This window comes from Curcuma longa, chromosome 11 (assembly GCF_044706935.1).
Source record: "Curcuma longa cultivar G26 ecotype Majalengka, Jawa Barat chromosome 11, ITB_CL_G26_1.1, whole genome shotgun sequence".
Classification (NCBI taxonomy): Eukaryota; Viridiplantae; Streptophyta; class Magnoliopsida; order Zingiberales; family Zingiberaceae; genus Curcuma; species Curcuma longa.
Window position 1 is genome coordinate 2,135,392 of NC_133871.1, and position 13,367 is coordinate 2,148,758.

The 13,367-nt window shown below is 34.2% G+C and overlaps 2 protein-coding genes and 1 non-coding gene across 3 annotated transcripts; 1 reads left to right on the forward strand and 2 right to left on the reverse strand.

The window, feature by feature from the left end:
* Positions 1 to 3,889: 3,889 nt before the first annotated feature.
* LOC141839239 (guanosine nucleotide diphosphate dissociation inhibitor 1-like) lies at positions 3,890 to 8,935 on the forward strand. The gene is made up of 13 exons (XM_074726942.1): positions 3,890 to 4,058; positions 5,332 to 5,394; positions 5,743 to 5,826; positions 5,982 to 6,089; positions 6,204 to 6,376; positions 6,734 to 6,845; positions 7,310 to 7,390; positions 7,461 to 7,523; positions 7,629 to 7,730; positions 7,896 to 8,020; positions 8,104 to 8,314; positions 8,393 to 8,467; positions 8,694 to 8,935. The coding sequence occupies exons 1-13, from the start codon at positions 3,972 to 3,974 to the stop codon at positions 8,745 to 8,747; spliced, it is 1,338 nt and encodes a 445-aa protein (XP_074583043.1). The 5' UTR covers positions 3,890 to 3,971; the 3' UTR covers positions 8,748 to 8,935.
* Positions 8,936 to 10,223: 1,288 nt separating this feature from the next.
* LOC141841131 (succinate dehydrogenase subunit 6, mitochondrial-like) lies at positions 10,224 to 12,921 on the reverse strand. The gene is made up of 4 exons (XM_074729256.1): positions 12,680 to 12,921; positions 11,804 to 11,906; positions 10,500 to 10,643; positions 10,224 to 10,410 (listed from the first exon to the last, which is right to left on the reverse strand). The coding sequence occupies exons 1-4, from the start codon at positions 12,872 to 12,874 to the stop codon at positions 10,394 to 10,396; spliced, it is 459 nt and encodes a 152-aa protein (XP_074585357.1). The 5' UTR covers positions 12,875 to 12,921; the 3' UTR covers positions 10,224 to 10,393.
* Positions 12,922 to 13,293: 372 nt separating this feature from the next.
* TRNAT-UGU (transfer RNA threonine (anticodon UGU)) lies at positions 13,294 to 13,365 on the reverse strand. The gene has a single exon. It is a non-coding gene; the product is annotated as a tRNA-Thr (tRNA).
* Positions 13,366 to 13,367: the final 2 nt, after the last annotated feature.

The window sequence follows — 13,367 nt, forward strand, 5'->3', positions numbered from 1 at the left end:
AAACGCATCCGACTGTGCTTCGTTTTGATTCCTGAGTCAAAAATTATGATCCGTTAAAATTCGACTCCTCATGTATTACCCCTACATCACTACATTATAGTCGATGAAGTCCTTGCTGCGAATCCCAAGCAGCTCGAACAGTAGAATATTGTGCAGGAGCACTCAGTTGTAGGGGTTTTTCGCCGGCCAGGTGCATGAATCAGCAACAATGTTGAAAAGATAATTTTACTGCAGTCTGAAACTCTGACTTGTGGTTCAGTAGGTGATGAAGGAATCCAAGGGCAAGATAAAACCATTGATTTTGAACAAGATTCGTGGAGTCGAATTAAAAGGAGAGAGTTCATGATTTCGTTAAAAGAATATATATGAGTTTAGTGATGAATTTTAACGACAAAAATTATTCATCATAAATCTATAATAAAATTAATGATTAAAAAGAAATTGTTGCTAATCAGTAACAAAATTAACAAAAAAAAAATTGTCGCAACAATAACAACAAAAAACTTTTGTCACAAAATCCTTGGCCAAAAAAAATATTATCGCAAAATTCATGATAAAATTTATGACAAATATTGAATTTGTGATAAATTTTGCAATGAATTCATAATTCGTTGTACATTAACGATGAAAATCAAAATTCATCATAGAATTGGCTATATATTATCGATAAGTTTTACTTTTTGCAATGAATTTCAATTTTATCCTACAATTTGCAACGAATTCAAATTTCGTTGAATAAAGATCTAAAATTAAAATTAGTTGTATATTAATAATAAATTTACTTCCTATGATGAAATTGAAATTCATTAAAAGTTTTGCAACGAATTCAAATTTCATTGCAAAAGACCTAAAATTGAATTGATGGTATATAATGATAAGCTTACTTTTGCGCAATGCAATTGAAATTAGTTGCAAAATTTGTAAGTAAATTGAAATTCATTGCAAGATTTGCAACGAATTTATAGATTCATTTCAAAAAAATCTTAAAATTGAAATTGACCGTGTATTAATGATAAATTTATTATCTATGATGAAATTGAAAGTCATTATAAAATTTGTAACAAATTTAAAGATTCATTGCAAAAATCCCTAAAATTGAAATTGATTGTATATTAATTATAAGTTTATTTTGTACGATGAAATGAAAATTTGTTGTAAAATTTATAATGAATTTCAAAATTGATTGCAAAATTTGCAACAAATTCACATTTAATTACAAAAAATCTTAAAATTTGCTCACGATGTTTACAAAATTCGTTGCAAAAGTCGCAATGAAATTTGAATTCATTGCAAAGTTTACCCTAAACTCTCGATCCCACTAAATCGAAGCCATCGAATCTCCCATTTGAGATTTCTCCTTTCATCAACTTCGGATAATTGAAACCCCACATAAAGCTAGATTTTCACCAGCATGATTCCCCAGCCAACTTCGCCGGTGCCGGACCACCAGGCTGCCCCTCCACTGTGGGCCTCGATCGGTCATGCAAGTGGGAATCCAACAGTCTTCTCCTAGCTTCTTCTTCTCTTCTTTTGCCTCCACAAATTACCCCTCTATTGGATCCCAATGCTAGATCGCAATCGCCATTGACCACAGCAACAAGAGCACTTACGCCGTGATCCGATATGGTCCTTCCCATTTAGGTTCAAGCTTTTCCAATCCTTTTATCGGTGTCCTCTTTTTCCAAACGAAGTCGTCGACGTGAAATGAGTAAAGTCTGACTCATCTGTTGTACATCTGACCCATGTGCTGCTAGCCGAGCTGTGTTCTTGTCTTCTCCTTGGTTTCTGTGATAAGGTCCAGCTCTATGGTTCTGTACTGGACGACGTTGTTTTTGTTGGGATCGTCCCGGTACAATACGCGTGTCTACAAATTTCATAAACGTGCGCAGCGGAAATAAAACAAATAATTAATACTAATTATCATCAACACACATATGCATATAGGAAATAATAAGTGTGACAAGAAATTAAAATTTTTCAAAATAATATTATTCTACTTGCATAATTAAATTTACAGAAAACTAAATAATTTTGTGCGTACATTTCTGGCATCCAGACTTTCCAGACATAACTAAGTTGATTAAGATGGAATAAAATTGTAGAAGTAGCTAAAGGTTCGAATTTCAACGAAGCCGAGATAATGCCCTCCTCTGTCGTGGTTAATTACAACTTCTCGATTTACCTCCTCACAAATGGTCGTGAGACCGATTGTGTGAGACCGTCAGGGTGGCGGATTCCACCTTTTTACAAAAATTAGGCATTTAGACTTTCCTGTAGTGGTCAATTATAATTTTTCAATTTACCTCTTTATAGATGATCGTGAAATCGATCGTATGGGACTGCTGAGGTAGTGGATTTCATCTTTTTTTATTGAAGATTAGACATCTATTATTGGGATACAATCAAAGTTTCATACTGAAAATATATAGAAAAGATCTTAAAGTTATAAGATGAAAATATCTATATTGATACAAGATTTTTTTTTTGATAAAATTCAAAAATAAAAGATTTCATCAGATGTACCATCTAGACCATCCCGAGTCTCTTCCATGATAGGATACTACCACTAGCGCTTCAATGACAAGTTTAGTATTCTTTAATATAAAATTCAATTTTTCTTTCAAAATAGTTCGTCCATAATACAAAGGAAGAATAAACCATAGTTAATAGAAGTAATTACCTATAATGATAATTAAGATGAGTTTTAGCATTAAAAACTTCCAATCCCAAAGAGAACAATTCGAAACGCAAAAAGGGATCCTCATTTAGTTCTTTTTAGTATTAACAAGAGTGTAGCCTTACTAATGCATCTTCGACTCTTAATTTAATTAAGTTTAATGCCCCATAATTTACTTCGGCTAAAGTTAAAAGAGCTCTTTTTCTTTAATCGTCAAAAAATCTCATCACCCATCTTTGTTATTTGAATTACTTCTCTTTACTCGACTAGTCCAAATGAAAATTTCATTATCGATTAGGTAAGCACTAGGGTATAGTATAGTAATTATGAATATTATCCTCGGGGTATAATTAAATTAGTTATGACGGAGCAGAATTATTAAAGTGGACAAGAGTCGAATCTCGATATAAAGACGAGGTGATGCCCTCCATCGTAGTCAACTGCAACTTCTCAATTTACCTCGTACAAACGTGGACCGATTATGTAGAATCACTAGAATAGCGGATTCTACTTTTTTGTTGAAGTAATTATAAATACTAATAATTCAACTCAAGTCAATATTAATCATTTTTAAAAATAATTTAAATGTCCAAGATTCAACTAAAGATCGATGATTTTCTTCATATTCATTTATAAAATAAATTTGAAACATAATTTATACACAAGGTCAATCTCTACAAAATTTATCCCTATTAGGATTTAAACTCTAATAGCTATGGATCAATTATAATAATTATGGATTATAACTATTATAATATTATAATAATTATAGTTAATAACTACTAAAGCATGTTATATCAATTATCAATTATAATTAGTACTGTAATAAAAAGGTCAAATCCGCCATCCAACGATCTCACACAGTGGATCCCAAGGTCATATGAGAAAGTAAATCAAAAAATTATAGTTGATCACTACGAAGAGGATATTATCTCGACTTTATCGAAATTCAATCTTTATCTACTATAATAAGTCTTTCCCACAGTACCTAACTCAATCATATCCGAGACTATCAATTATAATTATTATAAAACTTATTCAAGCTAGATCGATTAAATTTAAAAGTATTAAAGTTTTAATTTTTTTGCCCATTATCCTTTTTGGTATTAAAAAATAAAGAAAAAGAAGGGTCTTGAGGGGAGTCCACCTCCCTATCCCCTGCAATAATATAAACCTTCTTTACTAGTAAACATCGCTTCATTGTCTTCCCTCTCCCTCTCCCTGTTGGTCTCTCTCTCGCATCCCCACAGATCTTCGTGCCCTCCTCCTCCTCCTCCTCCTCCTCCTCGTCGCCATGGATGAAGAATATGACGTCATCGTCCTGGGTACCGGCCTCAAGGAGTGCATCCTTAGCGGTCTTCTCTCCGTCGATGGCCTCAAGGTCTACTCTCGCCTCCCGATGCTTGATTTCGATCTATCTGTTGCTCATCGAGTGGCTAGGAAAGTAGTCTCCGTGATCAAAAGTTGAGCTTGGTGTTTCCATGGCTTGGAAGACTTGATCTGTGTTGCAGATTGAAGAAGTTGTCGCTGGTAGTTGGATTTGACTTGAAAAGTTGGATCTTGATGCTTTATGTTGAGTGGGTTGGGCATTTACCTGATCTGGACTTCGTTTACTTGTTTTGACTTAGTAGCTGGAGCGAAATTGTAGGTCGTATTTATTGGATCAGTACATGGTTTGATGGATCCGTTTGATCTTCTTGCCCTGATGTTGCTAGATAGAATTAGATTGCTTCCAAGTTTATGGTTCTAGATGTGTTTTACTCTCTAATATGTTGGGTGCGTCCCTTTTGACCTGAGTTTCGCTTACTTTTTCTGACTCTAGGTAACTGCCTTAGGATAGTATGTCCTTTGGATTGCCCTGATTTGAAATTTAATGTTGAGACATGAAAGATATGGGCGTTTGTGGAATTCTGTTTCGGTGTGTTCTTGAAAATGTACAAATTGATCTATGCTACACCAAACTCTACCCTTGCTGGGAGTTTGATATTACATCAGTTGGTTACTCTTATGTTATCCCATGTGGTTGGCTGTGTCTTCGGAATTACCCTTGGTTTAATTTCACACAGAGAATGCTGAATCAACATAAGTAGCCGTTGTCCTCATCCAGAAAGCTAATTTGGTTGCAGATCAGGATACAATAGAAAGACCTCCGGCCATGAATAATCAGACTACAAAAAAAAAAAAAAAAAAAAAAAAAAAAATCTTTACGTTTTCTATGAACATGTCTCACTTTGAGTTCTCTCATGACATGAACGAAATGGTAGATTCTAGCAACAACGGAATCATCTCACAAATAATTAATTTAAAATTGTCTTTTCATTTTTTCCCCCTTAATGATGATGCTTCATTTTAGGCTTAGGCATAGATCCATGACCAAGAGAAAGTTTGTCTATTGTTGATATGTTTCCTGTATGACTGAATTAGTTATGCACTTCTTTTATTGTTCTTATTTCCAATTACCTTGCTGCTTTATTCCGCCATTTTTACATCTTTGTCTTACAGAATATCTTTAGCTTATGTTAGCAGGATATAAGTAGTTTGTATATATATATATAAAAAAAGATATGCACTTTCTTGTTTGAAAACCATCAGATGCTCTAAAATATTTGATATATTATATAATTTCAATGTCAATTGTACTTCCATGTTGACAGGTTCTGCATATGGATAGGAATGATTACTATGGTGGGGAGTCGAGCTCACTCAATCTTATTCAGGCAAGAAGTAAACTCTAATCACACTAGGTGTTTCAGTCCAGAGAATGATCCTTCAGTTTGATTGAATCTTTTACTATCATTATTAAGTAATACCTAAGTATGCTTGTGACATATTTTTCCATCCCTACTTTTTACGCACTCAGATTAGAAGGACAATATTTTTCATTTTCTGAGAAAGATAAATGATAACAGTGATCATATGGTTATCTCATAGTGAAGGATAATGAATGTAGGAGAAAATGTACTTTGTGAGCATTATCTAAAATATTATCTTGAAGAAGTACTAGAATGACAATATTATGTTTGTTACCTCTTGCTAAGCATGATAAATTTCCTTTTTTTGTCCAGCTCTGGAAACGTTTCAGGGGTAGTGATATGCCTCCAGCAGATCTAGGGCCTAGCAGAGATTACAATGTTGATATGATTCCAAAGGTTTACTTCTTTATTCACTCACTTTAAAAAAAAACAAAAAGTTTACAGTTTTAAGATCATCATGTGCTCAAACATTGTCTTCGGTGGTGCTTAAATCTGCTTGGTATGCTATGCTTATTGATCTTTAGATTAACATGCATTATATTGTATTCTAGTTTATGATGGCTAATGGTACTTTGGTGCGCACACTTATACATACTGATGTCACAAAATATTTATCTTTCAAAGCTGTTGACGGGAGCTATGTCTTTAATAAAGGAAAGGTATGCCTTTTCTCTTCTTTATTGTTTGCTTCCATTGCTTGGTTGTTTTTTTTTTCAATTGTTGACCTATGGTAATGCTTACATCCAATTTTTGTGTTCTTTATAATTGGATAGATTCACAAGGTTCCTGCCACTGATATGGAGGCACTGAGATCACCATTAATGGGATTGTTCGAGAAGCGTCGAGCTCGGAAATTCTTTATATATGTCCAAGAATACAACGAGAATGATCCAAAAACTCATGAAGGATTGGACCTTACTAGAGTGACTACGAAAGAACTTATCTCGTGGGTTTCATGCTATTTTTCATTGAATGAAGTTCCATCTAGGAAGTTGCTGTTTTTTTAATGGCAAAATTTATATATCATTCATACAAAATTCATGTCGTATTTGTCATCACTTATTACTATATTTTACTTTCCTTTTCTTAGGTTTCTGAGCAAGAAATTTTTGTCATTGCTTGCAAAAGTCATGGCTTTTTTTTAATTTCCTTTTCATTATTGTTATGTTTTTTTTCTTTGTAACATAGATATATGATTTGAAGATGGTTTGGTTTTTAACCAAACACTAGGTAGATATCTGTTCATACGATTTGGCCGACTCCTGCACTAGTAGCTAACTCTGTCTTTCTTTTCGTTGTTTAGAAAATATGGTTTGGATGACAACACAATTGATTTCATTGGCCATGCCTTGGCCCTTCACAGAGACGATAGATATCTGTATGAACCTGCACTTGATACTGTAAAGAGGATGAAGGTAAATGCTATCAGCAGCCAGCAACCACTATATGGAGTTCTTTCAGATTCAATTATATCTTTTATTCTGTTAGTTTTTTGATAGTGGATTCCTTATTAGTTTTCAACATTAACAAGCGATTTTTTTTTCTGAATTATTAAACGGAATGCAGAGTAATACCTGTCTTTTGTAAAGCTCAATGCCACCAAAATTTATCTATCATTTGGTTGAGCAGAAACCAAACACTAGGGGGCATATACTCTTTAGATGGTCAACAGTGCTAAAATTACCAACCCCACAATTTTTAAAATGCTTACCAACTGATGCTAATAATACCCTTTCTATGTTTTGTATATGCACCAGTTCTATATTGTTTAAAAGTGGGAAATAGTGATTAGTAATAATCAGATTGATTTGCTTTGTGTTTTTGGTTGTGTTACTGGAATTTATGTCTAATTTTAAGTTTTGGCCTCTTTCGGTGATAGCTGTATGCAGAGTCCCTAGCACGATTCCAAGGAGGTTCACCGTATATCTATCCATTATATGGTTTAGGAGAGCTACCTCAGGTTGGTCACGAATGTCTCAGTTATGTTACAAGGAATATATTTCTGATTCTAGCATTGTTTCTGGATACAGGCTTTTGCACGACTAAGTGCAGTTTACGGCGGGACATACATGTTGAATAAACCAGAATGCAAGGTGATACTTGTCGTAAAGTTAATAACTATGAAGTCAGAAAAACAAAATCTTTGTTGCTTAATCGTGGCATGTGGATTATGGTGAATATTATTCGACTTCATACAGGTTGAATTTGATTTGGAAGGAAAAGCTTGTGGTGTAACTTCTGAAGGGGAAACAGCTCGATGCAAGAAAGTTGTCTGTGATCCTTCCTACCTACTAAACAAGGTAGAGTTCTTGTTTATTCACATCGAAGTAGAAATCATACATTTGATATTTTCTTCAAAGAGCCAGTTTCTTCTATAAGTAATTGTGCTTACTGTCATATGATAGTTTACATAGAGAAATTTCGATGATGAATAACTTCTTGCCAACGAGTTTTCAATTTTGTAGGTTAGGAAGGTAGGGAAGGTTGCAAGGGCAATTGCTATTATGAGCCATCCTATCCCGAATACAGATGAGTCTCATTCGGCACAAGTTATTTTGCCGCAGAAGCAACTCGGACGCAAGTCTGACATGTGAGTCCTCAGAGAACATAATATCACTGAGACATTGAATTCTATCCAATATTTTATGATCTCCGTTTATCTTGGTTTGGCAGGTATCTCTTTTGTTCTTCTTACTCTCACAACGTTGCTCCTAAAGGGAAATTCATCGCATTTGTCTCAGCGGAAGTTGAGACTGATCGGCCTGAGCTGGAACTAAAGCCTGGTATTGATCTTCTTGGACCGGTAGATGAATTGTTTTTTGAAACTTATGATAGGCATGAACCTGTCAATGAACCGTCACTCGATAATTGCTTTATCTCAACTGTAAGTGTCAATGATGCATTTCGTGGTTCTTCGATTCCTCATGTTTGTCGACCTTTTAACGAGTCTAATCATTTGCAGAGTTATGATGCTACGAGCCATTTCGAGTCCACGGTCACGGATGTACTTTCAATGTATACCATGATCACTGGAAAGGTAAAGTCTTTACTCACAATTTCATCGGCTCGATATCTAGTGTTTAAATTTATTTGGAGTTGTTTCTCTGATGCTTAATTGATGTCGACTTCATTGTGTAGAGCTTAGTATCTAGTTTGCAACTTGTATCTCAATCTCCATATTTACATCTTTTTTTGTCTGCTAAAAGTCCTTGAATATTTTTGCGATATCGAACAAGTTCTTATCGTCATTTTTCTCCCTGCAGATTCTTGATCTCAGCGTCGATCTCAGTGCTGCTAGTGCTGCTGAAGAATATTGAACGACGTCCTCATGTGGATGTTTAACTTATCTCGATCGAGCTCTATTTCCCCTCGCACGATTGCTATGATTTGCCTTTGTATGATTGTTGTTTAAATGCTCAAGTAGTTTGAGACTTTTGGAAATGTTCAAGGTATTAATCATTCAGAATGGTTAAATACACCAGCCATGGCTTATATTTTTGTTTTATTACAGTTTGTTTATATCAGGTCTTGTCTGAAATATCATAAAAATAGTGGTGTTAAATTGTTGTTTATCTGGCAAAAATTTCATTTTAGTTTCGCAAAAGCTTTACTGTATATATATAATAATAATAATAATCAAATTTTTATTTAGGTCGGTTATATAAATTTTACATCGGATTTGATTTTCTATTATATATTTATTTATATTTAAATAAATTTTTCTTAATTTATTATTATTAATTAAATATATTTTGGTTGTCTTGAATTTGCGATTTGGATGATCTTATTAAATTATCCTATTAATATGTATAAATTTATTTTAAATTTTAAAAATTATAAATAAATTATATTTATTTATTATAAATATTATATATCTATTATTATCATTAATAATAATATTATTTATTTATTTAATTTTTAAAAAATTAATTAAATATCAAATTGATTTTATCTTTATAAATCTTAAACTTTTGTAATAGGATTGTATGATTCTTAGTTTCAATTTTTCCCCGGGGTAATGGTGCAATGGTAGGACATCTGGGTTGTGATCTAGGGAATTTTTTTCCAAATGGGGAATATAATCAAAGGATGCTGGACATCTGGATTGGTCGCCATATGCGCTTTCCGATTTATCCTAGTGGTCGGTGGAAAATTTCCGTGGGACCGGACCGACCACCTTCAAGGATTGAGTTCAATCTCAAGATTTATCAATTTTTTAATTTCAATCTCAACCAATCTTGATCTCAAATGGATATCTTCTTAAAAGTATAAATGAATTTGAATAATATAAAATATTAATTTTCAAATTCAAATTTTGAATTGAATAATATAAAATATTCAAATTCAAATTCAAAATTATAAAATATATTTGATTCGTTTTAAAATTCAAAAATATAAATAATTTTGATAGAAATTTAATTGAACTATAATTTGAAATAATGACTTCAATTAAAATTAATAAAATTCAATTCAAATTCAACTTAAACTCAACTTATAAACAGAACAATTAAATAAAATATTAAATTTAAATTAGACTCGAATTCAATAATTTTAAATATTAATCAAATATTTTTTAAACCAGCTCGCTCACAAAGCTAGCAAATTCATTTACAGCGTTGACGGCTCAGCTCGGGCATGAACCTGATTGAGTGCCTGGGCTAACCCGGGCTCAACACTCAAACTTTGTAAGCACAAACAGAGAGCTACCTGCAACGACACTATAAAGTTACCTCACATCTCATGAAAGAAGATGAGTATCCTGAACACCAAAGCATTCGAAGAGGAGATTCATGTAACCGAAAAATGGTTCAAACCCACGAGATTACCAAACTACAAATTGTATGGTTTAACTGGACATTCTCATCACAGCTACTATTTTATTTCGAAAGCGTAAAAACAAAAATGAAAGGGTTCTTTTCGATACGAATCAAGAAGAAAACACCAGAGTCTGAGTGAACTCGCATCAGTTTCTCTTGCTTCCTGTTGAAACATAAAAAAAAAGGATCAGTTGTTCTATCGAATTTCGAGTTATTGTCTGATTAAACGATCAATGAGAGGAGATCACCAACCTAAAGTTTTGTCCTCCCACCAGTAGAAGAACCTGAGATTTGCAGCCTGTTTATCAATCTTGTAGAGTTGCTTCCAATGCTCAGCCACTTCCATTCCGAGGACACCACCGCAGAGAGCTCCGAATCCAGTAGCCAAAACAAAACCTACGATCGTCTCAAATGTATAAAAGAACTAACTGACAGCCCCTATAATCCATAAAAACACACGATAGACTAGGAAAGAAGTAATTGTTCCATTGCTGTTCAGGAACTACTCAAAGGCGTAACCAAAACAAAACCTACAATCTATCTCAAATGTATCAAAGAACTAGCTGAGAGCCTTTATAATCCATAAAAACACATGTTTCGATAGCCTAAGAAAGACCTAATTGTTCCATTGTGGTTTAGTAACTACTCAAAGGTGTGGACAAAACAAAACCTACAATCATCTCAAATGTATCAAAGAACTATGAGCCCCTATAAGACATAATTACACATGTTTCGATAGACTAGAAAAGAAGCAATTGTTCCATCGTTGTTCAGAAACTACTCAAAGGAAAAGCCAAAACAAAACATACAATCATCTCAAATGAACTAAATGAGAGCCCCTATACTCCATAAATACACATGTTTCAATAGCCTAGGAAAGAAGTAATTGTTCCATTGCTATTCAGAAACCACTCAAAGGTGAAGCCAAAACAAACCTACAATCGTCTCAAATGTATCAAAGAATTATGAGCCCCTATATCCATAAATACACATGTTTTAATAGACTAGGAAAGAAGTAATTGTTCCATTGTTGTTCACAAACTACTCAAAGGAAAAGCCAAAACAAACCTACAACCTATCTCAAATGAATCAAAGAACTAACTGAGAGCCCCTATACTCCATAAATACACATGTTTCAATAGCCTACAAAAGAAGTAATTGTTCCATTGCTGTTCAGAAACCACTCAAAGGTGAAGCCAAAACAAAACCTACAGTCATCTCAAATGTATCAATGAACTAACTGAGAGCCCCTATAATCCATAAATACACATGTTTTAATAGACTAGGAAAGAAGTAATTGTTCCATTGCTGTTCAGGAACTACTCAAAGGCACAACCAAAACAGAACCTACAACCTATCTCAAATGAATCAAAGAACTAACTGAGAGCCTCTATAATCCATAAAAACACATGTTTCGATAGCCTAGGAAAGAAGTTCCATTGCTGCTCAGAAACTGCTCAAAGGCATCTTTGACATGCAGGTGATATGGTTACTAAAATGAAATGCTGTAAGAATTCTTTTGCCACCAGGAATTGTTGTGAAGAACAAAACATTACCATGTGGACTCTTTGAGTATTTTAATGAAACACCACCTAGATGTGCACCACCAAGTAGAGCTCCAGCCGCTGCATACTTCCTAGATTCCCTTATTGCTTGCAACTGAAAAGGGAAGATTAATCCATTTCATTATGTAGATAAATACATAAATAGTTTGTAGCTTCATAATCACAGCAAGTAAATTCTTCCAAATATTTTCCATATCTATGTAGCAATATCTCAAGTTGCCCTTTCACTTCAAAATCATGCTTATGAACATGTCTGAAATGACGAAGGTAATATAAATGGAACAGCCAGTTGTTACTTCTTATCAAGCAAGGAGTGAGTATTGACCACAGAGTTAGAAAGAATTGATGCAATGAAGGAATAATTTAAAATAGGTGTTCATAGATTGCCCTAGAAAAATACAGTTGAAGATCGACTTTGTAAGAAAAATATCCAAACAAGCGCTCAATAACATAGACGGGAGATCTAGTTTCTAAAAAAATGGCGGACGATCGTAGACAAGACAGCATTCCCCATTGCCAGAATCAAGTTAAAGGAAACTAAAAAACAATAGTGAACCAGAAACTCGTCGAGGAAGTTAAAGATCGGAAGTTTGCATATCAAAATCCAAGTAGATTCATTACCTAAAACCAAACAGTAATGAAGTTAATGGAGGAACAAAAAAATCGGGCCTTTTCTTATCCCCAAATCCAAAATAATATAGAAGATGCAGAATACCTACAACCCAAAACCAGATCTCCGAGGATCTACCACCAATTCGTCGCCCAAGAATAAGAATGTTACAGAAACAAAAACCACCAGGAAGAGAAGATAAGAAAAGGAATAGTCTTCAGTAACAGGGAAAAAGGAGTAGGAGGTAAAGCGGGTACCTGAGGGCCATAGATCGGATCGGAGGCGATGAACTCGTCGACATCGGCGTCGGTCCACTTGGGAAGCGGCTCCTTGCGCCCCAAGGTCTTCTTGTAGTAGTCTAAGAAGGCAAAATTGCTCTTCCAGTGCTCCTTGACCTCCTCGAAGTGCCTCCAGAGGAACCCTAACGGCGACGAGTCCGAGCTCTCTGCCATCGCCCCAAGAACTTTGCGCGATCGTTTGGCGAAGCACAGCAGATGGAGGAGGTCTTTAAGCTGCTTAAGATGCTCCGATGGAACACCTTAAAGATTTTTATCACGGCCGCTACATAGAGACCGATATGATCATTATAGCGTCCGGGTTTGCCACCAAAGGCCCGTTAGATAGACTGCCGAAACCGATATGAAGATTTCGATTTATAGTAAAAATAATAAATCCAAATTGATAAAGACTATGATATTTAAATTATTAATTTAATTTTAATTTGTATACTATAAGATTTCAGTTTAAACTTATTCCTTGATTTAATTTGTACACTGAAATGAATTAAAATAGGATTTTAAATCTTATTCTTTAATTACAAAAAATATATATATATATTATTTTGGGTAAATTCAAAAAAAAAGCATTCGTATGCCCCCATGCAGGATCGAACTACAGACCTTCAGTTTACAAGACTGACGCTCTACCACTGAGCTATAGGGGCCG